Consider the following 26,923-nt stretch of genomic DNA (forward strand, 5'->3'; position numbering starts at 1 on the left):
GTAATTTCAGTATCCAATCTTCCATTATCAGTATTCCATAATAATCTTGCTGTCAAAGCCATAGTCATATAGTAAGAGTCTGATGGGAATTACCTCTATCCCAAATATTTTCTTGCCATCCATTCTGAATAGGTTGCTGAAATACTGCTATAAAATCATATCTCTGTTCTTTTTTTCAAAATACACTGGGTCATCTCTTGAAAGTTTTTCCATTGTCACATGGCTGCAGTTAATTCCATAGATTTTCTCTATATTGGGCTCCATCACATCATTCCAGTCCAGAAGATTATCCATGCCATTGATAACTTTATCTCTAGAATCTTCATTAATTTCTTCAGAGATAACATTGAGTTCCAAACAATAGATTTTATTTCTAAAGTCCATAGACTCCAAATCTTGTTCCTGTTCCACGTTTGTTCCAATCTCCGGGATCTCCTCTCTCACAGGGACCCCTGTTCCAGTCTCCAGGGTCTCCTCTCTCACAGGGACCCCTGTTCCAGTCTCCAGGGTCTCCTCTCTCACAAGGACCCCTATGTCTTTAATCTCCTGTGTCTCCAAACAATAAATTTTGTTTCTAAAGTCCATAGACTCCAAATCTTTTTCCTGTTCCACGTTTGTTCCAATCTCCGGGGTCTCCTCTCTCACAGGGACCCCTTCCAGGGTCACCTCTCTCACAGGGACCCCTATATCTTTAATCTCCTGCTTCATTTTACTCAATTCAATTTTCAGCTCCTTACAACCCTGTCGCAGGTTTTGTTTCGTTATCTCAATCTCATCCATTATTTTCTGAAACATAGTTATTTCCAGCTTCTCAGCCACTTTCTTAATTGCCATTTTAAAAGAAAAATATAGGAAAACCACTTCTTATTTCAGCAACAATTGGGTTAATACTCCAAACTTGGTGACATCACAGTATAAACAGAGCAGACAGCCTTATCTCTCCATGCTAAAGTAAACAAAATGCAGTTCCCAGGATCGAAACAATTAATGGCGGTCGTCAGAAAACAGATTCGTCAAAATAAAATAGACCAAAAAGAGAGTAGTCTCAGACAATATAATATTCTTCAAAATAAAAATCTGGAATAGAAATCCCTCTTCTGTGTATATCTTTAGAATGCAAATCCAGGACAGCTTTTTGCAACAAAAACAGAGATAAGCTATTAATTAGTGAGTAGCAGAGAGAAGTTATGGCTCCCCAGTGAGATGTCAAAAACCGATCAATCTGGCAAATCTCTTTTAAACAGCAACAATTTAAGTCAAGTAAAAGAAAAATATAGAAAGAAGGGTGCTTGCCTGTTAGTGCGTTCTCTCTTAGAAGATAAGATGAACGTTCGCTTTTCCAGATAGAGCTTGTTGTTAAAAATCCGTCCCACCTTCGTCGGCTGGACCTCGTCCCATAAATTAATGAGATCTGGTCGTCCCAACAAAAATAGGCTTTGAGGTTAATCTCTTCGTTTCTCCCTACCCGGGAGAAGTTTAATCAGTCAAAAAAAGAAAAAATCTGACTGATATATCTGAATAAGCTTCTTTTGAGGCAGGAGCCCGTCTCAAAAGCAGGCACAGGCTAAGTCACCCTTCCCGGAAGTCCCCTGTAATATATTTTTGTTATAGACATACTTACTTTAAAGAAATGATTTATTGATTTCATTTCCCTCTTTTTTAATGAGTTTTCAGTCATCTTTCAGTTGGTTTCTACTATAGTATAAATGCAGTAATGGCCAAAGTGAATAATTTTTTCCCCAAGGAAAAGTAAATAAAGTGTGCTTTACAAATCTTTTTAACAATTATTCCCTTTGACAACTTTTCTTCTGCATGTGATCATTCACAGCTTTACAAGAAGAAGGGGAAAGATGAGCAAGGGAGAGGATTTGTCGTGCTAATTCTTTTCCCCCCATGGGGATGTCTTACCGATGATCTGTGTCATTCACAAAGAATGTTTTTAAATATTTAAAATATGAGGGCAGATGGCTATTGATGGGAAAGCAATAACAGCAGTGGTAAATAGCAAAAAATATAGCAATATAACAATATCCATTATGTAAGAGGCAATCAAGTCAGGAGAATCGAAAACATTAACATTATTTTTGCAGATTGCCATACCAAGCAGAGATCATATAATTTTAATGAAATGTGAACCACTATGGACTGAGTTTGAGTAACAACAATGCAATCAAAAGATGAATACAGAACAGCAAACCCCACCCTATTCAGGAGTATGCTTCCTCTGTTCGTGGAAGATCCAGTTAGCTATGGTTAATAGCTGTGTTAGTAGACCTATCCTTCCTGAATTTCTCTAATACCCTTCACAGCCATCTATGAATCAGTTTGCCAAATTCGTTATGTTTACATCTGCAAACCCTATATTCAACAGCATATATAATGGAGAGATGTTAATGACGGGACAAAACACGCCTACAGGAATAATTAACATGGCAACAGAGCAGCCTCTCCATCTAAACTGCTAATGTCAGGCAGCCACTTAGCTCAGCTGCATGTTTCAGACCTGTACATACCTAACCAAATTTGGAAGAGTCTTTAATAGCTTGTTTATCCATCAGACTATAAGCTAACCTGCTTGCACAATCCCCATCTATTTATTTCTTTTTATTTTGGGAATTTATATCCAGCCCTTTACCACATGGTCTTAAAGCAGGGTCCATAAAACCAAAGTACAGAACAAAATACAAGTCACAAATAATCTATTTTAGTTTAAAATTGCAATATAAAATTCCTTTATACAAGCCAATAAGCACAGAACTAGTAGTTTAGGGTGATGTTTTTTATGTTAAACACCAAATAAGCTAATCTAGTTTTGAAAGAGTCACAAAGCCTTTTGCAATTTAGTCTACCTTTCCTTTTAAAAAAAGTTAAAATAGCCAAGCTGTATTCCTTTAATCAAGGAGTCAATTTATTCTACACAAGTTAAGGTACTCTTTATATAAAATGAACTCACAAAAATAAACCTTACCTCCCCAGACATTTTTATAACTTATTCTAGAGCAGTGAACCCTTAAATCATCTCTACCCCAATTTTCTCTGTTAAAAGAAATGTTCACAATTTCTTTCAATGTAACTTGCATATATATATTTTAAAAGCTTAAAAGCTCTGTTCTTCATCTTTTTCATTAACATGACTAAGCAAGTTCCCCCACACTACACCTGCGGTTTTTATATGTAAATTGAAATAATTATTCTATTACAGTACTCAGCAAGTAGTTTTCATTAAGCCTCCAGTCTACAATTTCTTGTTCTGTTGGATATCTTTCTATTAGTACTCTGGACAGAAATCTGAACAATTCATGATGAATAAGGAACCCCAAATCGATTAGATACAATTAGATACAATTTTCCACATATTTGACAGTGTACCAACCATCCCTAGCTAAGTTTATGGAGGTGATCTCAGACTTAGTACTGAGATTCCAGATATTGCCTTTTGGAGGACTTCATGGAATTCACGTAGCAGTAATTACATTTTAGTTGTATTTTATGGTTTTAATTTTTTTTTTACACGAGCTGCTTTAGAAAGCACCATATAAATACTTGAAACCAATCTTCCTCAGGCTGGTGCCCTCCAGGTGTGGACTACAACTCCCACTATGTGGTCTGGGATTATGGAAGTTGTAATTCAAAAGCTAGATCAGGTTGAGGAAGACTCCTTTAAATAAATAAATACCTAAATAAATACTGAGCCTTCCTAACTTGTTGCTATTCAGAACTTCTTGATTGCCACAAAAACTATAGTGCACTACAGACATAGCACATGAATTTTTTGTTTCTGAGACAAATGGGGATATGTGCAATGTTATGATTTTATCTTTGCCAGGGACAGGTCATTACCTACAGAGGTCGAGGTTTTTCCAGTTGGCCAACATATTAGTTATTGCTGAGAGATTCAACTGGATTCCAGAAAATCCTTGGGGATCTGCTGAAAAATCTGCTGAAAAATACTGCTCCATTGATGGCCTAGTCAGCCAATGGAATCAGGGACTGACTCTGGCCATAAAGCATCTTTGTACACACCTCAGTAGCATCCTAATCCTTGTGCATGCACTGTGGTGACAAAGGAGACAATCTTAGAGCAGATGGAAGAAAACTTGTGAAGAACTGGAGCCATTTGAAGGGCAAATCAATTAGTAATGGTGACAAGAAATAAGCCTTAGCTTTTGGCCACCATTATGTCTACTCAGTGTTGTCCATTTTTAAAAATGTTAATAAAAATAATAAATCAAATAAATAAATAAAATACCTCCATTTGATGAGTAAGAAAACCAAAGCATCGATCTCATCCACTCTTTATAGTATTTTTCAAATATTTAATCATGGGCAAGAGCCATATTCAGCATGATTTATTTTTATGTACAAATATTGTAATTGTATGTCATCTAGGTAAAAATACAAATTGGAGAGATTGTTTACCAGGAACTTGTCAGTCAACATGATGATTGGCAACTACAATAAGGAGTACACTCAACATACTGATTCAATTTTTATGATGTACAATTACACTATTTGAAAGTACAGTGGCAATTTACGGTACAGGGTAGCCATAATGTTTATCATCAACATCCCATTTTACCATAATCATGGCCTCACTCCAAATGATTATTGTATTCAGTATATATTTTATCTGGTATAGTCTGGATGCAAGCTGTATGCAGTTTTACCAATGTTCATTATTTCATTGCCATCGTTTTGCTATTTGCTAATTGGTACCTTTCAAAGGCCTGCAGGCAGAAAGAAATTTTAGTTATCTGGACCTCCCACATTCAAATGTTTCCATGTTCTTAGCATTCATTAAGTCCACCACTCCAATTTTCCTATATAATTTATAACCTTGCTTTTGCACAATAAACTCATGCCTTCATAACCAGAGTGTAATCCTGAAGATAATGGGAGCTGTGTCACAGTTTACATGGTATTCTACTGATGTTTGCAACAAATGTGAAAGGGAAATGCTGTCTCAAAACTCTTGGGGAAATGCACTGGGGAGCCATGATTCTCTATGTATTCCTGTTCAATGTCCACCGTGTGACTTTGGATAGACTCATCTGCCCTTCACATCCGATGCCTGGATACCTCCAAGAGACTCAAGCTGCTGCTTTAAGACTGAAGCTGCTGTCAAATGTTAGGTGCTAATAAAAATTAAGAATTGTTTGCAAAGCTAGAGCTATAACCAGACAACTCCCAAAAAACTAAGTTCCCTTCCCTATTAAGTCATCCAATTAACACACAGGGAAAGGGCTTCTTGGAAGCCACACTTACAATCCAGATTCAATACCAAGCCTGCATTTTAAGTGGACATTAGAGAGTCTGGATGTGAAGCTGGCTGGTTCAGCAGGGAAGGTCTGTGGAATGTGGCCTTCAAACTTACCTGGGGTAAACACCAGGAATACCTAGATCCCTGAGATGTCTGATGTATTTCAAGAAAATGAAATATTGTATCTGTTTATCTCTCTTAAAGACATTGTGAAACTCTTGTGATGAAACAGGCAAAAGAAACAAACTAAACAACATATTTCATCATATCACCTCTAGGGTTTCTTAATGAATTTCCTCCAATTTTCATGATGGTATGATAAACTAATATCCCACTCTCTCCTAAAAGAGAGGGAATATAAAATTAAAATGAAATATTGTAAGAAATCAATGGATACAGTGTTATACTGTTATACTATGATAAGTAACTAACAGCACATAGACAATACAGCCTTCAAGTACTACAGTATTTTGTGCAATTTTCTGTTGGTTAGATTCCTGCCATTCATTGCATAAAGCCTCACTTTAATTACAATGCAACATTATCAAAACATACAAAGTGATTGGGTAGCTTCTGGTATGCCTTCTTGTGGCTAAGACCCATCCACCTCTTCATGTGGCATTATCACAGACAGGCTCTGAACGTGGATATAACTGTGGAGAGACCACTGCCTAAAGGCCCACAAGAATATTTAAAAAAGCAAGTCTCACTAAATGTGACACCAAATTTGTAATGGCCCCACAGAATTATCTTAACATGATGAACACCCACGGCAGAATTCTGACTGCCAGAATTGTTGCTTGCATTGCTGACTGGCCACTTACCATTGGAGCGGTGAATACAGGTGTGCTGGTTATCACTCAGGAAAAAGCCTTCTTTGCACTGGCATTCATAGCTTCCCATAGTATTGACACAAATCTGCTGGCAGCCGCCATTATTATCCAGACATTCATCAACATCTAGAGAAACATATTTTGATAAGGACCGTTAACACACATGGAGAAAAGAGCATGCCTAAAGTAAGAACTCACCAAATCATCATTCTGGCATGATTCAGACATAACAATCTTGGTCTAATAAATGAGTGAAAATGAGTGTTGTACCCATACCTGCTCCTGCCTCCAGCCCTTCTCTTGCATATCATAATGCAAAATGACCAGATTTGTTAAACTAATTTTTCATTGCATCCAAGCTGGGAAATAGTGGTGTTTTTTCTTTCTTAAATATGAAACTAGAACCAGATCAAAACATGGTTCCTTAGGGAGGAGGCCAGATGCCTAATCCTTCAGTCTTGGATAAACAAAATCTCAGCCAGTCTTGAGCAGTTGGAGATGGCTTTGCAAGACAAACAGCCTTTATGTTTGTCTGTGTGATAAATTTTAAAATATACAGAGAGACTTCTTTGGGCTGTACATAAAGTAAGTGTTCTTTTGATATTCAGGGGCTTTCCTCTCTCCCAGACAACTTCCACCTTTAACTCAGATGTACAGCACAACTACCATTTGAACAATGTTAGCTGTAATTTTTTTGCCTCAGATAAAAATTGTGTTACTGGATCACACCACAATCCCCTCTTGCACTCCATTATGTTTTCAGCTGTTGCACTGAGGTCTTGATTGCGGGCTTCCCCCAGGCACCTGGTTGGCCACTGTGAGAACAGGATGCTGGACTAGATGGGCCACTGGCCTGATCCAGGAGGTGCTTCTCATGTTTAGTGCCAAAACAGAATGAAGGTGCCATCCCTTGGACCATATCAGCTCCTGCATAAAAAATTATTTCCATTGCTTTTGTGTTTGGTCTGGAAGTAGCAGAATGAAGAAGACATCCTGAAGAGCCATTGCTCATTAAAACATTCCTGTTCCAGTTTGTAAAGGTGTCATGTTGTTGAAAAGGTCAGAGTTTATAGTGCAAATTCATAGATCTGCATGCCCAATTCTAACAGTGAAGGAAGAGACACCGAGGTGATGGTTTTATTTTTCCTAAGCATGAGATTTTTTTTAAATAAATAAATCACAAACCTGGTGATGGTCCCTAGGTTTTGATTAACTATGTTTATTTATTATTTGATTTATATCCCGCCCTTCCTCCCAGCAGGAGCCCAGGGCGGCAAACAGAAGCGCTAAAAACACATCAAAACATCTTAAAAACAGATCCTAAAATACACCAAAACAAAACAACTTTTAAGACATTTTTTTAAAAAGGGGTTTTAAAAAAACATATTAAAAAGCAATTCCAACACAGACGCAGACTGAGATAAGTCTCAACTTAAAAGGCTTGTTGGAAGAGGAGGTTGTTGAGGTGGCCTTTAAATTAAGGGTTCATTACGTGGCTTCTTTTTGTCAAGCAATGCCTGAGTAATGCATTTTACTTCCAGACCCTGGAATACCTTTTGTAAATGGTATATTAAAACAGTAGCCAATTGCTTATCAAATGTCAAGTGCAATTAGCCTGCAATTATCTGTCATCACTGTCATAATGTAATTGGGTACTCATCTCCTTTCACAGTCCTAGCTCCAAGCGTTTCAAATTTAGGCAATTTAAGTTCACTTAATGGGGCTATTTGAGGAAGCAAATTGTTTACTGGATTATTCAGGCACTAGCTAAAAAGGAGCAGGGATGGGTTATAGCACTTTAAAAATCAATACATAATTGGAAGTATGTTTTTAAAGGTATTGACATAGCTCTAAGTCATAATAAAAATCCTTGTTCCTGCCATTTTGCTGACTGTCAAGGCAGCTCAGTCTGTCTACTTAGCATCCAAGATAAAGATCATCAAGGTTTTTTCCTTGAATTACATCCAGCCTCTTATTATATCTTGCCACAACCCAAACATAAAAATAAAAACTTTTAAGATGAAAATCAAGTATGGTGAAACTACATCGGGGCTGGGGAATTTGCGGTCCTCCAGATGTTGTTGGACTCCAGATCCCATCAACCCCAGCAAGCATGGCTAATCAATGGTCAGGGTTGATGGGAAATGTAGTCCAGAAACATCTGGAGCAGTTCCCCATCCCTGAACTAGACAATAAAGAGCAATGACAGTTCTATATCCCTTGTGACAGATGTTAAGAACATAAGAAGAGCCTGCTGGATCAGGCCAGTGGCCCATCTAGTCCAGCATCCTGTTCTCACAGTGGCCAACCAGGTGCCTGGGGGAAGCCCGCAAGCAGGACCTGAGTGCAAGAACACTCTGCCCTCCTGAGGCTTCTGGCAACTGGTTTTCAGAAGCATGCTGCCTCTGACTAGGGTGGCAGAGCACAGCCATCACAGCTAGTAGCCATTGATAGCCCTGTCCTCCATGAATTTGTCTAATCTTCTTTTAAAGCCATCCAAGCTGGTGGCCATTACTGTATCTTGTGGGAGCAAATTCCATAGTTTAACTATGCGCTGAGTAAAGAAGTACTTCCTTTTGTCTGTCCTGAATCTTCCACCAGGACGAGGGGAGAAAGAGACACAGAAAGCAGCTCTATGTTTTCTATAACACTTAGGGACATCCAATGAAGTGAATGTTAGAAGATTCAGGACAGAACAAAGAAAGTATTTATTCACACATATATAGTTAAACTATGGAATTTGCTCCCACAAAAGGAGGTAATAGCCCCTAAGCTGGATGGCTTTAAAAATTCATGGGAAGATAATGCTGTCGATGGTTATCCACCACGATGGCTATGTTCTACTTCCACTCTCGGAGGCAGTATGCTTCTGAATACCATTTGATGTGAATCCTAAGTGGGGAGGTCACTGTTGCACTCAGGTCCTGCTTGCAGGCTTTCCATAGGCATCTGGTTGGGAGAACACTGTGAGAACAGAATGATGGACTAAATGGGCCATTGGCCTAATCAATGTTCCTTCCTATGTTCTTAGTTGCACCCTTCCCCAACAGCACTCTTCCCCAAATTAACGCCCTCCAGATATTTTGGACTACAACTCCTTACATACCAGACCATTACCATAGTACCTGGGGTGATGGCAGTTGTAGTTCAAACCATCTGAAGGGCTCCTGGTTGGAGAAGGCTGCTCTATAACCTGGTGTCAGCGTGGATTGATCTAAATCAAGCCCCTCCAAAAATGGCAATTTAAACAGATGATTTAAATCAAGTTTCTCATTGAGACTTCATATTCCTAAACAACTGTGCAAATCTGACTACAAAAATATATATTAATTTACAACTAAATAGACTATTATTTATACTGCTTCATTTTTACCTCCAGGCTTCATGTCACTTTATAAAATTGTACACATTTTGAGTACCCTCCTTATTTAGCCATAGAGAGAATGTCTTCAAAATATTCTCATAATTATGATCTCTCTTATATGACCAGCACCCTGACAGTTGGAGAGGTTAACAGCAGAATCCTATACATGTATACTCAGAAGAAAGTCCTACTGAGTTCAGTAGGACTTACTCCCAGCTAGAGACAGGGGAAAATTTGATTACAGGTGAGTCGACCAAATTAACACTTTCCAAAGCAATACACAAACAAAAATACAGCCACCCTTTCAAATCTGCAGTTGTCCAAATTTTGTAATGCAGTATTCCAGCTAATATGAACAAAAAAATGCGTATACTAGGATAAAGTGTGGATAAAAATGCATATATTAGCATGTTAAAAATAAAATAAAATAAAATTTGTGTACACCGCCCTGAGAGCTTGTTGCTATAGGGCGGTTTAGAAATGCAATTAATAAATAAAATAAATTAATAAAATTGACATGTGTTGGAGTTTGTTAATATCAACTCCAGGAAATGGAGTTTTAGACCCTTTGGAGGTCCCCTGTGAATTGTTTGCAAGGCACTTTGAGGGTAAAGTTGCTCGCCTCCGTAGCAATCTTAATGTTGCATACACATCTACTGTAGTCCCCAGTGAGGTGTCCAGTGTAACGTCTGCTGCAACTTCTTGAGAATGGTTTCAGTTGATGCAGCCTGATGATGTGGACAAGGTGCTTGCAACAAGTCAGCCAGCAATGTGTCCTCTCGACTCTTGCCCTTCTTGACTTATTAAAGCTTGCTGAGAGGGTTTGACCAAGTGGATCCAGTGTGTGGTCAATGCATTGTTGCAGGAGGGAGTGGTTCCAGACACCCTGATGATCCTACCGCTCCTGAAAAAGCCTGTGGTGATCCTACCACTCCTGAAAAAGCCCACCCTGTACCCATTGGTTTGGGGCAACTACCACCCAATCATAAATACATCCTTTTTAGGGAAGGAGATTGATAGAGTTGTGGCGCAGCAGTTGCAAGTACTCTTGAATGAAACAAATTATCTTGACCTATTCCAGGGTTCAGCCCTGGTTATGGGACTGAATTGGCCTTGATCTCCCTGATCAATGACCTTTATCAGGAGAAAGACAAGGGGAGTGTGACTCTGTTATTCTTACTTCATCTCTCAGCGGCTTTTGATACCATTGACCAAGGTATCCTTCTAAAACAAATTGTGAGATGGGTATCAGAGACACTGTTTTATAGTGGTTCCGATCCTATCTCCACGGTCGTTTTCAGAGAATAGTATTGGGTGATTGTCTTTTGGCCCCGACAATTGTGTTCTGGGGTGCCGCAGGGTACTATCTTGTCCCCAGTGCTGTTTTACATCTATGTGAAACCCTTGGGAGCGGTCACCAGGAGATTTCAAATGAGGTGTCAGCAGTATGCTGATGATACACAGCTCTATTTCTCTGTAACATCTGAATCTCCATAACATCTGAATCGGGAGAGGCCATGATGGCTAGACTGCTCACTGGGGCACCAACAGGTCACCCTGCTGCTGAAAGAATTGCACTGGCTACCTATTAATTACCGGGCTAGGTTCAAGGTTCTGGTTTTACTGTATTAAGCCCTATACAATTTGGGACCAAGATACCTGAAAGACCATCTTACCCTTTATATGCCCATTTGATCACTACGCTCTGCAGATGAGGGCAGATAACATCTTATCAGGAGGTCCATTGCGCACAACATAGGAAATGGACCTTTAGTGTAGTGGCACCTACCCTTTGGAATTCCCTCCGCTTAAATATTAGACAGACACAATTTCTGTTATCTTTTTGGTGCCTACTGAAGACCTTCCTCTTTTAACAAGCCTTTTAAGTAGAGACCTTATCCCAGTCTGCATCTGTGTTGGAACTGCTTTTTAATATGTTTTTAAAGCTTTTTAAAATATGTTTTTAAGGATGTATATTTTAATATCTGGTTTAATATATTTAATTTCTGTTTTTATGACATTTTAGAGTGTTTTTAGTGCTTTTGTTTGCCCTCGGCCCCCGAAACTAATGGAGAACTGAACTTCAGAGTGGAAAATGAAAAACTGAGAGAAACCATTACTGGCAGATTTACCCATCCCTACTCCCAGGAAAAAGGATATAGGATTGCAGCCTAAGTATAGGAATACAGGAACTTGCATCCTGGACATTAGTTCTCTTATTTGTTTGTTTGTTTGTTTATTATTTTATTTATATCCCGCCCTTCCTCCCAGCAGGAGCCCAGGGCGGCAAACAGAAATGCTAAAAACACTTTAAAACATCATAAAAAGACCTTAAAATACATTAAAACAAAACGTTAAAAACATTTTTAAAAAAAACTTTTAAAAACATTTTTTTAAAAAAAAAAGGGTTAAAAACACATTATTAAAGAAAATATATTACAAGCAATTCTAACACAGACACACACTGGGATAGTCTCAACTTAAAAGGCTTGTTGAAAGAGGAAAGTCTTCAAAAGGCGCCGAAAAGATAGCAGAGATGGCGCCTACCTAATATTCAAGGGGATGGAATTCCACAGGGTAGGTGCCGCCACACTAAAGGTCTGTTTCCTATATTGTGCACAACGAACCTCCTGATAAGATGGTATCTGCAGGAGGCCCTCATCTGCACAGTGCAGTGATCGACTGGGTATATAAGAGGTAAGACGGTCTTTCAGGTATCCTGGTCCCGAGCTGTATAGGGCTTTGTACACCAAAACCAGGACCTTGAACTTGCCCCGGTAGCAAATGGGCAGCCAGTCCAATTCTTTCAGCAGCAGGGTGACATGTTGGCAATACCCTGCCCCAGTAAGCAGTTGCACCACTGCATTTTGCACCACCTGCAGCTTCCGGACCAACCTCAAGGGCAGCCCCACATAGAGCTCATTACAGTAATCCAGTCTGGAGGTTACCAGTGTGTGGACAACAGTGGTCAGGCTATCCCGGTCCAGAAACGGCCAAAGCTGTCTTATCAGCCGAAGCTGGTAAAAGGCACTCCTAGCCATGGAGATCACCTGGGCCTCTAGCAACGAAGATGGATCCAGGAGCACCCCCAGACTATGGACCTGCTCTTTCAGAGGGAGTACGACCCCATCCAAAGCAGGCAACTGACCAATTATCCAAACTCAGGAACCACCAACCCACAGTGCCTCCATCTTGCTAGGATTCAGACTCAGTTTATTGGCCCTCATCCAGCCTACTACCGAGTCCAGGCACTGGTCCAGGGTTTGCATGGCCTTTCCCGATTCAGATGTTATGGAGAAATAGAGTTGGGTATCGTCAGCATACTGCTGACACGTCGCCCCAAAGCTGCTGCTGACTGCTCCCAAGGGCTTCATATAGATGTTAAACAACATGGGGGACAAGATGGTACCCTGCGGCACCCCACAGCACAACTGCCAGGGGGCCGAAAGACAGTCACCCAATGCTATTCTCTGAAAACGACCTTGGAGATAGGATCGGAACCACTGTAAAACAGTGCCTCCAATACCCAGCTCACCAAGTCAGCCCAGAAGGATACCATGGTCAATGGTATCAAAAGCCACTGAGAGATCAAGTAAGAATAACAGGGTCGTACTCCCCCTGTCCTTCTCCTCATAAAGGTCATCCATCAGGGCAGCCAAAGTCAATTCAGTCTCTGAACCCAGACTGGGATGGGTCAAGATAATCTGTTTCATTCCAAGAGTACTTGCAATTGCTGTGCCACAACCTTCTCAATCACCTTCCCTAAAAAGGGGGTATTTGCAACTGGTTGGTAGTTGTCACAAACCAATGGGTGCAGGGTGGGCTTTTTCAGGAGTGGTAGAATCACCGCCTCTTTCAAGGCGGCTGGAACCACTCCCCCCCGCAATGATGCGTTGACCACACATTGGATCCACTTGGTCAAACCCCCTTGGCAAGCTTTAATAAGCCAAGAAGGGCAAGGGTCAAGAAGACACGTTGCTGGCCGCATCAAGGCAAGCACCTTGTCTACATCATCAGGCCGCATCAACTTAAACTGTTCCCAAGAAGTTGCAGCAGACGTTGCACTGGACACTTCACTGGGGACTACAGTAGATGTAAAGGGGGCATCAAGATTGCTATGGAGGCAAGCAACTTTACTGTCAAAGTGCCTTGCAAACAATTCAAAGTGAGCCTCCAAAGGGTCTAAAACTCCATTACCTAGAGCTGATATCAAAAGACTCCTGACAATACAGAAAAGCTCCACTGGATGGCTACTTGAGGATGCGATGGAGGCAGAGAAGTGGGCCTTCTTTGCTGCCCTCACCGCGACACAGTAGGCACAGTTATGATGTTTTACTCATGCCCGATCAGCCTCACAGCACGTCTTTCGCCATTTGTGCTCTAGCCATCGTCCAGCCTGTTTCATTGCCCTTAACTCACTGCTATACCAAGGTGCAGACCAAGCTCCACAAGAGCCCGACACACGCCTCACTGTTCCACAGTGTGATAAGGACTTCAACAGGGTCACCTGCTCTATCTTCTGGGAACTCCCCCAGGGCATTCTGGAATCCATTAGGTTCCGGGGGTGAATCATCTTAATCTGTCCACCACCCTCGCAGGGAACGATCGGAGCCATAAGTCTAAACTTCACCAGGAAGTAGTCTGACCATGACAATGAGGTGACATCCACCCCCCTATCTCCAGACCACCCCTTCCTCCATCTGGAGCAAAAACCAGGTCGAGGGTGTGCCCTGCCTTATGCGTCGGGCCAGTGACGACTTGAGACAACCCCATGGTCGGCATGGAGGCCATGAAGTCCCGAGCCAGAACACTAGAGGCAGCCTCAGCATGGACATTGAAATCACCCAGCACTATCGTTCTGGGCTCCTCCAACACCGCAGCTGATACGGCCTCCACCAGCTCAGTCAGAGAAGCTGCTGAGCATCAGGGTGAATGGTACACCAGCAGCAACCCTAGTTTTCTGTCTCCTCAGCCCGACACCAGGTGCAGGCCCTCACAGCCAGCTCCATGACAGAGTGGTTTCCTGGTGACAGAGATGGAAGTTCTGTAGACCACAGCAAATCCTACAGCCTGTGCTGGTGTTGCACCGAGTATCCAGGTGGGCAAAGCTGGGTCAGATCAACTCCTCCCAGTTCATCCACCCGGGTCTCAGTAATGCACACCAAACTGGCACCTTCATCCACAATCAAATTATGGATAAGAGTGGTCTTACTGTGTACCAATCTGGTGTTAAACAACAACACACACAAGCCAGTGGGCACAGCAGATGAGTAACGAGGAACCCATCCATGAGAGCAGTGGCAGCAAGGAACAAGGCGCATATAGTCTTGTCCTCATCTTCTACGTAATTCACCACATCCCCACGGCTATATTTCCCTCTCCCTGTGATCACTGAAATTGGGGTGGCATCACCCATATTCCTCCATACTAAGACTCCTCATGAACACCTGATATGGACCCAACACGAGCCCACCAACAAAGCCTGCCGAAGCCAATTATCCCAGAAGGCCTCTGCGAGAATTGGGAATAGTCATACCCATTCAAACTTTTTCACACAGGGCCCATCTACTCCCCCTCCTGTCTCACACCCAGGGAGGACCAGCCTTCTGCCAGTTACAGACTCCAACTCTGAAGGCATCTGGTGACTTTCTCCTCCCATTCAGTTCACTGCACAGGCTCTCACCCTGTGCAGGAACTACACATGCACCACACACCCTCCCCACCACCAATCTCCTGTAGATTGGTTTAACAGAATATTAAAGCAAACAAAAAGAAAGGTAATAAAAGGGGGTAGCGCTCTCACCCTCGGGACCCCCTAAGGCGCTCCTCAAGGGACAGCCCCGCCGGCAGCAGACCTGCTACCCAAGGGCAGCTGGGCTTTTATGCCCCCTGACCCAGCCAGCAGCTGATGCAAGAGGCTGCAAGATTAACTGCAGCCTCTCTCTGGAGCCAGGGTCAGGCAGGGGGTCCCAGTCCTTGCAGCACTTACCAGGGACTTCAGCTGTCTTGAGAGACAGCACTCCAAAGGAGCAAGCAGCAAGCACCCAGATGCTCAGAGACTCACTCCCAAGGCAGGTCTTCTTCAGTCCCCTCGTGATGCAGCTGTTCCTCTTCAGATGTCCAAAATGAATGTGTGAAGAGAGCAGTATGGTCACATGTACAAGCCCCACCCTCAATATCCCTGCACTCACAGGGGACCTTTGCATCTCCATGCAATTGGAAAACCTATATTATCAGGCTTCCTGATAGGCCAGAGGCTTCCAAGTGAGGTCATCCAAATGTTCAACTCAGTGGTACACTCAGAACTGGGATGCTGGCTCAGAGCCAGCATGTCACTTTCCACTGCCACCCCCATTTCCTTATATTTTACATGAATGCTCAAATAAGAGTTGATGTCCTTTCTGGGTTGCTCTTTTCTGCTTCACCCTGCCTTGTGAAGTAGTCCCACCCCCCACCAATACATACATACATGTATATATACACATTTTATATATATATATACATATACATATATATATATATATATATATATATATATATATATATATACACATATACATTATATATATATACATTATATATATATACATTATATATATATACATTATATATATATATATATATATCACTCACTCACTCACTCACACACACACACACAGAGAGAGAGAGAGAGAGAGAGAGAGAGAGAGAGAGAGACCAAAGCAAGGTCTGAGATGGGTAGACTATATTCATCAGGTGAAAATGAAATGTCAGTATTTGGTAGGTAGTGTAAATAGTAGCTGTTTCAGAGGGAAGAACCATACACACAGCATACATTTTTTTGGTTTCTGGTTCCCCTTCCAGCTATGGCTACATAAACAGAATGTGTTTGATGTTTGACCGCTATCTGGATCACGGTAAGTAATTCAAGATTTGTGTTCTGTTTAGCAAGGTGGCATTTTAATTTTATTATTAAAACGACTACAATTTGCACTGTTGGGTACATTTGGCTATCTTCAGTAAAGTCTCATTGTCAAAGCCATTTTTCCCTCAGCCACTTATTTCCTTTTCGTTTCAGACGAGTGATATTCAGAAAATAGTAAAGGAGTCAATGTGGTCTCATACAGTGAAGGACTTGTTTACAGATTTAAACTCTTAAGTTGTTAATAATGGGCCTTATCCTCAAATAACCTCGAGCAACTGCCAAGTTTAAAATATGACTTTTAAAAGTTGTAAAGCCCAATCCCTTTTCTGATCTTCAAAGTTCTCTGTGGCTCACCCACATATGCCAGTCTACCCCTATCAATGATGTTCTGTCCTCCAGCACCACCACTGTTGGCTCTAAATGACTCCACTCGTTATTCCCTGCTGCTTCTGATGACTAGAACTGCCTCCCAGAACACTTGCATGATGCCACCACTATTATTTCCTTCAAATCCTTCCTCAAACCCCAGCTTTTCTGTCAAGTTTTATCTTAATCCCTTAGACTTCATCCCTGACTGAAGTCTCAGTACATGTAACAGAAAACATACCTTTTCCCTATTATCATTCCCTCCATCTGCTGCCCGCCTTCTGTTCCCTCAGGGGAGGGAATCATCTCCTCATTTGTTACTCAGCAAAACATCCTAGAGAGCGACAGTGCTATTTAAATACAATAATAAATTTATTCACCCAATTTTTGTCCTAAATTATAATACAGGAAATTTGGCAAGAGATAATACAGGACAAAAAGAAAACTGTTTAGCTAAAGAAAAAAAAAACAATCTTGTTGCTAACAAATTATCAGCATTGACATCAGTGGGGATATTTGCTTTTGCTATGCAAAACATTAGGAAAATATGTACATGAAGTGTGGAAGAAGCCCTTTAATGCTCCGACAAAAGAAATGCAAAGTGCCCAAACTTTCAGGCTGCAATTCTATACACACTTATCTGGCAAGAAGCCTCATTTAGGGGGAGAAACTGTAGCTCAGTGGTAGAGCATCTGGTTTGCATACAGAAGGTTGCAGGTTCAATCCTCGGCATCTCCAGGTAGGGCTGGGAGTGATTCCTGCCTGAAACCTTGGAGAGCCGCTGCCAGTCAGTGTGGCCCAGTGTTCAATCTTGGGTCCCAGATGTTGTCAGACTACAGCTCCCACATAGGCAATACTGAGCTAGATGGATCAATGGTCTAACTCGGTTTAAGGCAGCTTCCTATGTTCCTACTGAACTCAATGGGATTTCAGAGTCGACATGTACAGAATTGCTCTGTTATTCTCTCATTACTATACACATGAAAAATACTCTATTGAAAAGCTTTGCATGTGTTTAATTTGGTAATAAGTTTTTGTTTTATTTTTAGTGATTGCTTTAAGGAAATATAAACTTGAAAGGTATCTGGTAAAGCAGGTGTGGGGAACCTTAGGCCCTCCAGATGTTGCTGAACTACATCATCCCTGGCCATTGCAGTTCAGCAGCATCTGGAGGATCAAAGGTTCCCCATACCCGTGGTAAAGCCACAGTTAGGACTACTACATCTGAAGTAGGGATGGGCAAGAATTCCACAGAATTCGGATTTAGCATCAGATTTTTTCAATGGTCGGCATATTCCTCATCTTTGTGTAGCAATCCTGTTTGCTCTGAACTTCAGCAGCTTTCCCCCATCACTGGGAAAGCCTTGAATACATTTTTCTTTTTATTGATTTTACTCATAGCACAGCAATAGTTTTTTTTCTCTCTCTCTCTTCCTCTCCCCTTTTGCCACCCCCATCCACTCAAATAATCCAAGTGGGAGGAAGCAAGCCAAGTCTCACCCATGTTAAGGATTCAGAGCTTGACAAGAAGGAGGTGGACGTGGCAGGCACTGACAGCTACTTTTCTCCTTTCCTTTCCAAAAGGAAAACAGCCAGCCTCTGCTGACGTGAAAACTAACCTGCCTCAATCACAGCAGAGAAGGCAAAGCAGGTTTCCTTTCCTTTCAAAATATCAATATTTTCTTCAAAAATATCAATATTTATTTATCAATATTTCCTTTCAAAATATTGATATTTAAAGAAATGTTCAAGGAGGGGGAAAAAGTCAGACTGGTAAAAGCAGCAGACAGTGGACAAAGAACAAACTCAAATCGATAGTGCCTGTCCACTGCTTTGAAGTGGCAGCAGCCAGTAGGTCCCATCCCTAATCTGAAGTTGCTGAAATGGGGGTGAACAGGGAAAGCTTTCTTGTTCATGATCAGAGAATGTCCAACTGACATTGCTCAGCCTCATATGAGCCACAGCTGATGCACTTGGTTCCTTTCTCTTTGCCCTCAGTCAGTGAAAAGACCTGCAGTACTGGAAGAAAGAAAGATAGGAGTTATCTCCCATCCAACTGCCAATAGTTGGGGATGTAAGATAGGCTGAAAGGCATGGGGAACAACCACAATGACATGATGAAAACTGGCTTGGGGGGACTGCAGTGTATTCTGCCTAAGAATAAATGTGTTGGAGGAGTGAGAAAGCAGCCCAATGTAATTATATTCAATAAAATGTAATTTTATTCAAGCTGCTTTGAGGATCCTTCTGGTCTGAAAAGCGGGGCAGAAGCAAAACACATACATTAATTGGGTGATTTTAGTCACCCAAGGGGTCCAGCATCTCCCACTTAGTCAAACAGCAACTCCATAAATTCAGTGAGATGAAATCCACAAGGTAACTGCTTAGCAAGATATATTATCAGTAATCTTCACATCTCAATGATCCAAATATGTTAATTTTAATGTTATATTTTCCTCTTTCTTCATAGATGGCTTTCTGGAACTGACCACCGCCACAATCTGAAATTACCTCAGAACTGCTCTTTTACTTTACTTTAGCACAATCATTTTGATATGTAGACTAAACAGCCCTTAGTAAAGAAAAGAAAACACAGTATAAACATTACATATAACCATTGTTGAGTACAACCAGGATGGGATCTGCAAAAAATCTCAAGTCCCCTCCAAAAAGTTACACAACATCCAAACTAGAAAAATATTCTAACTGAGAAAGTTCCGACTCTACTGTGGTTACAGCAGATGTCTGCTGTGGCTTTGGACTGTCATTATAGAAAAGTACTATACCGAAGGGTACAAGTTGCATTTGTGGCTTAGGGTTGTTGTAAGATGTGTGTCACTACTTCTTGCAATGTTCAATAAAGAGAGGGAACCCTTACTGGGCTTTCTTTCAAGAAAGGGCCATTGGCCTATCCAACAAAAATTGCATTTTTCTAACCAACAGGTAGAATGATACTTTGGACAAGGCTGCTTCTTTTGTCTTTGTGACTGCAAAGATGTCCAAACTCTGTAGTTGTGGTAGATGTTTTAATGTTTACTGATTTTATTATTTATTTATTATTTAATTTGTATCCCGCCCTTCCTCCCAGCAGGAGCCCAGGGTTGAAAACAAAGCGCTAAAAACACTGTAAAACATCATAAAAACAGATCTTAAAATACATTAAAACAAAACAGTGTTAAAACATTAAAAACAACAACAACAACAACAACTTTAAAAAAGGGTTAAAACATTATTAAAAAACATATTAAGCAATTCTAACACAGACGCAGACTGGGATAGGTCTCAACCTATTGTTTAAAGAGGAAAGTCTTCAAAAGGTGCTGAAAAGTTAGCAGAGATGGCTACATATATATTCATATCTGTTCTGTATACCTGTATGTTTTTTCAAAAATATGACATTGTGATCATGTATGATCTCCATAAAAAAAACTTTAGCTGACTCAGAAATATCAGGCATTTTAAATAAGATTGGTATATTTCCATGTAGCTACCATAGTACAGTTTGAAAAGAATGTTGACTCTTTAGACTATAGATATTTGCCAAATGAGGAAAAAACGCTGACATGCAAAACTAGTCACAATGTCAGTGCTGAACTTATTCCAAACCAGAATTCAGCAGTAGTTTTAAGAAGGGATGGACTGGGAGACATACCGAAATTCCAGTAGGTCCTTCTTTCTATTGATGACTGGGCCTATGCAGAAGCATTAATGCTATAAACCTTTGATGTCATTGGTTAACACAATTGACTAGAGGACTCTGCTAAGTTTTCACAGTTGAAGCATAGACTGCAAGGTACCCTCTGCTGCTGGAGGGCTCCAGGGCATTAGAAGAGAGGGGAACTTGAAGGGCCTGATTTGTAGAATCTTCCCAATGCAGGCTCAGCCTGAATGGGAGCCTTTACATTGTGGCATATGCCAATGAGGTCATCAATGTATGGTTTTATTTTTAATCTAAGCAAGAATTTAGAGCAGAGATAGGGAACCTTAGGACCTCCACATGTTGTTGGACTCCAACTCGCACCAGCCCCAGCCAGTATGACCAATGGTCAAGGATGATGGGAGCTGTAATCCAGCAACATCTGGAAGGCCACAGCTTCCCAACCTTGATTTAGAGGCTCCTGGTGCTTCTGCATAGTACTACAATTATCTAGCCACACCCCACCTAATGTTTAATGACTGTTGGAATTCACTAAAAATGGAATTTGCTAATAATTTGATTGGGGATAGGGGTATCTCAGGCTTCCAGCAGCAGTTTAGTAATACCAGGGCATTTATCAGTCCCAGATCACTTTTTCAGAAATAAGATCATTAACAGAGAAGCATTTCTAGAGTAGCAACTGATTTTGCAGCAGGCACACTGGGTCAGTCACAGAGCAAATGGGTAAAATTTCAGTGACAGGTATACATCTTCAAACATCCTCAGACATTAAACTGCAACATCCAGGGATACATACACCAGTGTTTATGTGTGTCTGTCATCCATAAATCAAACTTTAAACATACTTTTAAAAACGTAAGTAGAGCTAAGATTGCTTCATAAAGTGCACAGTCGCTCACACTCAGATTGTAATGTGGGATTCCCACTGATCAGGTTTAATGAATTAGGAACAAAGTATTGTACAGAAGGAAAACTAAACAAGACGCCATTTTTTCATTTCCTCTTACAAATATTTTATGTTTATACAAAACACAAAGCCTTCCAAAAGTTGTTTGGTTTCTGTTAACAACATTCAGTGTGTTAACACAGGGGGGGGGGGGAAACCCAAGCTAAGCTGTTGGATAATAAAAAGACAAACAAACATCAGCAACAGAAACATTCATTTGGGGTTCTTATGACCCACACGTTGCATGCAGCTGTCCAAAGAGAGAAGAAAAACAAAGCTAAAAAATCAAAATGAAAGGGGAAAAAGCGTTGTTCTCTTTAATCACAGCAGTGATTACGCAATCTTAAATCAATTAATGCTACAACTTGTTGACATTTCACATCTGGCAGTTTATGAAATGATTTCCTACACAACTGCGAATCTTCTCTCACTTGATGTTTGGAGAATGAGTGCAATGCTTCACTTTAAAAACAGGGAGATGTCAGGTAGACCACATTTTGTAACAGGTTTTGAAGCAGCAAATAATCTTTTAATATACAGATGCTGAAATGCACATATGCCACAGTAATGGACAAAGCCATCAATAGCTGATGTGCTGCTAAAGGAACTGTCCCAAACTACTGATGTCTAACCAGCAGAAAATATTGTTGCTTAGGGTGCTGTTTCTCAAACTTTCTGTTGTCAGGGAACACAGCCTACATTCACTCTGGCAATGCTCTTAGGATTTTGACCATGATCTACTGCACACACTGAATTTTCACCATTTAGGCCTGATATTCCTCCTAGTCTAAAATTGGATAACTCTTGTTCATCTTGCTCTGAGCTCCTCGGGGAAGGGCATTATACTAAGTATTGATTTAGAGCATTGTCTTCAATGTTTTCAGACCTGGGTCCTGCCTTTAACTCAAACATACGTTTGGGGATCCATTTCTTAATTTTTTACCGTATATTTGTATGGTGACTGGCAGTGCTGATGTTAAAATCCATCTTAGATCAGGCTGCGACATGGCAGTGGGTCCCAACACACAAATTAAAATCAATGGTTTAGAGCATACTTAACGGTTTAAAGCTTCTACAAATATTATTTTACTTTACATCAGCCTTCCCCAACCTGACACCCCTCAGATGTCTTAGGCTACAACTCCCATCAGCACTCCCATGGCATGGCCAATAGTCAGGGATGATGGGAGTTGTGGTCCAAAATATATGTATGGCACCAGGTTGGGGAAGGCTGTAAGATCTTGGGTCACTTATCTGTCTTTTTCAGTGTAGTTGGGCTCTAATGCGCTATGCACACTGATAGTGCTGAATAAATATAATAATAGTCCTCAAAAGACAGGGTTTGCATCATTCTGCACTAACAGTTAAGCAACAACAGATTACTGTTCCTCTTTATAAATAGAGAATTTATAGATCTTGATGGCTCTACCATATTAAGTGCTGACCAGAACTGAAATGTACTGCTAATCTGGAATAACACCCTGACCCTATGCATGCTTACTCAATGGAGCTTTCTCCCAAACAAATATGCATAAGACTGCAGCCATGCAGTCCAATCCCATACATATTTACTCGCACAGCCCGATGATACCAACTGAACCTTATATAAAGGTAAGTGTGCAAAGGATTGCAAGCCTTAAAACAAATCTGAGTAGCTAGTACTTAAGAGCTAGTGTTTTCTCTACTCCAACAGATTTTGCTGATTTTATAAAAGCAGTTTTGGTATTTCCAGTTACACGCAAAATACGAAGGCTTAACATATTTTTCACTGAAGTGTGAGAGGAAGGAGGGGAAATCAATTAATCAATAAGAAAGAAAATCAAACAGAAAAGAACATCTGGATAAATATGCTACTAGCTTGTAAGAAAACAAAGTATTTCCCTCATACCCAGGAACAGAAAGTTAATTTCACCACCGGTTTCAAATTAAGCCTTAAAGAAACCTGAGTTTCATGAGGCTAAATATTAATCTTGTGTCCACTGAACTGAACTTAAAATAATAATCTTCTTGAAGAACTAGTGCAATTTCAAGTGATTACAATGCTAAAAGCAATTATATTTAACCAGATGAGGATCTCACCATAGTTTAAATTCCCCACTGTGTCATTTCATGTTATATTTCAGAAATTCCTCAATAAAAATGTCAAATAGAGAATGAGCTGAGTTCCTCCAAGGACAGAGTTGGAACATTTCCAGTATAAATGTGTAGCCAAGGAATCTCAACCAAAAAGGGGGGTGGGGGATAAAGCTTGTTCATTTAGAGTAGAAAGAGAAAAGATTTAAATAGGAAAGAGGAGGTAAATAACCCTTCAACCCCATCTTCTCTAACCTCATTTCCTCTCATTAAAGTAGTGAACACACTTCAAATTCTTTTCAAAGCAGCAGTCTTCAACCTTTTCAGACTCACCTTTAACCCAAACATGCATGTGAGGACCCTTTTTTGTTTACCACGTATTTGTATGGTGGTGGTTCTGCTGTTGCAGCCCACCATAGATCTGGCAGTGACCTGATAGTGGGTCCGACCCTCCAGTGGTTTAAAGTAGCATGTGAACTAGGCAACAGTAACAGAAGTCCAAGGGGAAGCTGATTGACAGTGGGGGAAATGCTGGGCAGACCAAAGAGGGAATGACTGGTAGCGAGCGGCAGTGAGAAAATTAGTTAGGGTTGCCTAATGCGACAGCCAGAGTTAGGGAAACAAGAAGTGGTAGGAATATATACAAAAGAGTCAAAATAGCTGCTAGAGAGTTAAGACAGTATACAAGAATGCTGCATTTAATGACTGCTTGTTTTGGTTGTTGTGTTCACTAACTAAACAAATGTTTGAAATTTCATGATCTGTGGCCTGGGTGGATTATAAGGTAAAATAGTGTATGTCCCACCCCACATCTATTGTGTAAAGGCACCTGGGTAATACTGAAGAAGGAGAGTCCTGCTGCTCTCTGAGTCAGTAGGTGATGGCAGAAGACACCTTAAAGGAAAATCTAGCCGCAGTGAAGCAGCTGAAGGACTGACCTATAATGACAACCTTAGGGCAGGCCCTAAAAAGGGACCCTGGGAAAGTCACAGTTTGGTGACAAGAGTGTTGGGATTTGAGCGTGTGCGATTATTAATATATGGGAAATAAATTGTGAGAGTGCAATCACAATTTAGTTGCATAAGATATACATTTGTGAAGTTTTGGAAATACGGGAATAAAATAAGTGAATGCTTGAATGACCTGGGAACTTGGTAACGAGAATTTTAAAGAAAGGGACAAAGAACACATGCAGTCTGATGTTTATTATTTTGTTTACTTGGGTCTAAAGAGAAAGGAAGCAGAATAGAGGATGCCTTAGAAAAAAACAACCAAATCAAAGGAGACTTGCAAAGATGCCGGACTCCGTAGTGGTATGGTGGATAGAATTAGCATGAAAAGAATTATCAAGTCCAAGCAAAATATGCTGCATATGGACTGGTGAGCTCCTTCTCTGTCAACATTGCCATGAGATGGTTTCTCACATATCAAACAGGGAAAGCATTTTTAAACCTTTTTTCAGCAGTTGCAACAGAGCATGCAATGATTTCCTATCGAATTCTCATAGAAAGATTGCAAATAGCAGGAATGAAACTGAATATATGTTGACCCAGCTCTGCAGCAAATCCAAGCTCTTCCACCTTTTAATGAAACTGGCAATAAGATTTAATCTACTTGTCAATCTCACTCTATAGTAAAGAGGGGCTAACTTTCTGAAAAAGGCCAGGAAAAGTTCTTAATTTCACTGCTGATCTTGTCAGCCTAAGTATATGTTAAGGGGAAATTAAACTGAGATGTTAATGTGCATAATAACCAGCCATTCTGCAGATTCACATGATCCATTCATGAATATGGAATTATGCACATTTCCTGGTCAATATACATAATCTCCAACAGGCTTTGGGGAATACTTATATTCGCTTATATTGACTGAATTTTGTACATTCTCCAGCCATTATGCATAACCTCCAACAGGCCTTGGGGAATGTGCGTACTCCCTGGAGATGTACAAAATGCAGTTGAGATACGTACATCTCAACTGGTTGTTATGCACATTACCCACTAAATTTACATTCACCTTAACATATATATTAGAGATGATGTAAGTGGTTAATGTGCATAACTACTTGCCAACGTGCATATTCACCAGGCCTCATAAAAAATGTGCATATACTCTGTCCATGAAGAGGGAACTGTGCACATTTTCTGGTCACAATACATAATGTCAGCAGGTCATGGAAAATGGGTACATCTCTGCTCAATATGCACAATTTCCAACGGGTTTTTGGGAAATGTAAGTATCTCAACTGTATCGTGTACGTTCTTAGACCATTATGTATATTCTCTAACAAGTCTCAGGTAATGTGTATATTTCAGTTGTGTTTTGTAGAGTCTCTAGGGAATATACACAATCCCCAACAGGCCTTGGGAACATGCATATCTCAACTGCATTTTGTACATTCTCCAGACAACATGCATACTCTCTAAGAAACATGGTCTTTGTTTCTATCTCTAGCTGAGAAATGGGCAACCCATTGACTACAGGCAACAGGCAGCCCACTGCCTAATTTTATGTGACTTGTGGTATCCCCTCCTGCCAGTCAGCTGACCAGTGTGGGAAAGAAAGCACAGCTGCAGTCTCTTTCACCCACTGCTCAGGTGTTCCCTACCAATCAGCTGAGCAACAGGTGGGAGGGGAGGGGAGGAAGGTTTAACCCTTCCTTCTCCCCACAATCCTTATGACACATACACACTCTGCAGTTGCAATGCTATTAAGCTTAGGAAAAAAACTTAGTAGCAGCACTGGAGGAGCGATCTTCATTGCAATTGTAGAGGAGGGAAGGAATCTTCCTCCCATCTTGCACAGCTCATTGGGAGGGAACACCTAAAAATGATTATCTGCAGCCCTACCCCCTCTCTCACACTGCTCAGCTGTTGTCTGCTGTCTCCTCTGCAGTGATGCCCCTAGTCCCCACTGCTCAGATTTGTGAATCAATAGGACTGTGTATGTGTGCGAGCATGTGCACACATGGATGGATGGATTGTCAGTTGTCAGGTTTGTGTAAACCCATACAAACATACACACACTTCACAACCCTATGCATCCATTCACAATGTGTGTGGATGTGTGTGAAAGAAAAATACCTCATACTCTTTATCTTTCTCACTTCCCACACCACCATTTATCCATCCATACACACACACTGTTTGCATGTATGAATGGAGTCCCAGTGTGAATGCAGACTTAAGGTCATCTTCAGCTCCACCCATTTTCCCCACTAATGCTCCCCCATGCGGCTCAGCTGATTGGCAGGAACCCCTGAGCAGCAGAGGAAAGGAGGCTACAGCCATGCCCTCCTTTCCCTGCTGTTCAATGCATGGTCTTAGTTTCCCCACACAAAAAATTTCTCTCAGGCAGAGACACGAAACAAAGGATATAAGAGGCAACTAAACCCAGAGAATAATCTGAAGGCAAACTATGTCATTTTACTGTATAAGCCTGCATAAGCTGATTGAATGGGAGACTGTTGGGGATCACATGCAAGACATTATGATCACATGTAAGTCACTGCCAGTCTG

At 40.9% G+C, this 26,923-nt stretch overlaps 1 protein-coding gene across 7 annotated transcripts in view; it reads right to left on the reverse strand.

Annotated features, from left to right (window-relative positions):
- Nucleotides 1-26,923, reverse strand: part of SCUBE1 (signal peptide, CUB domain and EGF like domain containing 1) — a 298,746-nt gene that overhangs the window by 202,960 nt on the left and 68,863 nt on the right. For 4 of the 7 annotated variants that reach the window (XM_061582352.1, XM_061582351.1, XM_061582348.1 and 1 more), the window contains 2 exons: nt 6,085-6,219; nt 5,533-5,601 (listed from right to left, as the gene is read on the reverse strand). In XM_061582352.1, the coding sequence (XP_061438336.1) occupies nt 5,533-5,601; nt 6,085-6,219 (204 nt within the window). The remainder of the gene's footprint in view (nt 1-5,532; nt 5,602-6,084; nt 6,220-26,923) is intronic. The other 3 variants (XM_061582354.1, XM_061582353.1, XM_061582350.1) reach the window with 1 other exon arrangement.

The sequence above is a fragment of the Rhineura floridana genome, chromosome 8, assembly GCF_030035675.1.
Source record: "Rhineura floridana isolate rRhiFlo1 chromosome 8, rRhiFlo1.hap2, whole genome shotgun sequence".
Taxonomy (NCBI): Eukaryota; Metazoa; Chordata; class Lepidosauria; order Squamata; family Rhineuridae; genus Rhineura; species Rhineura floridana.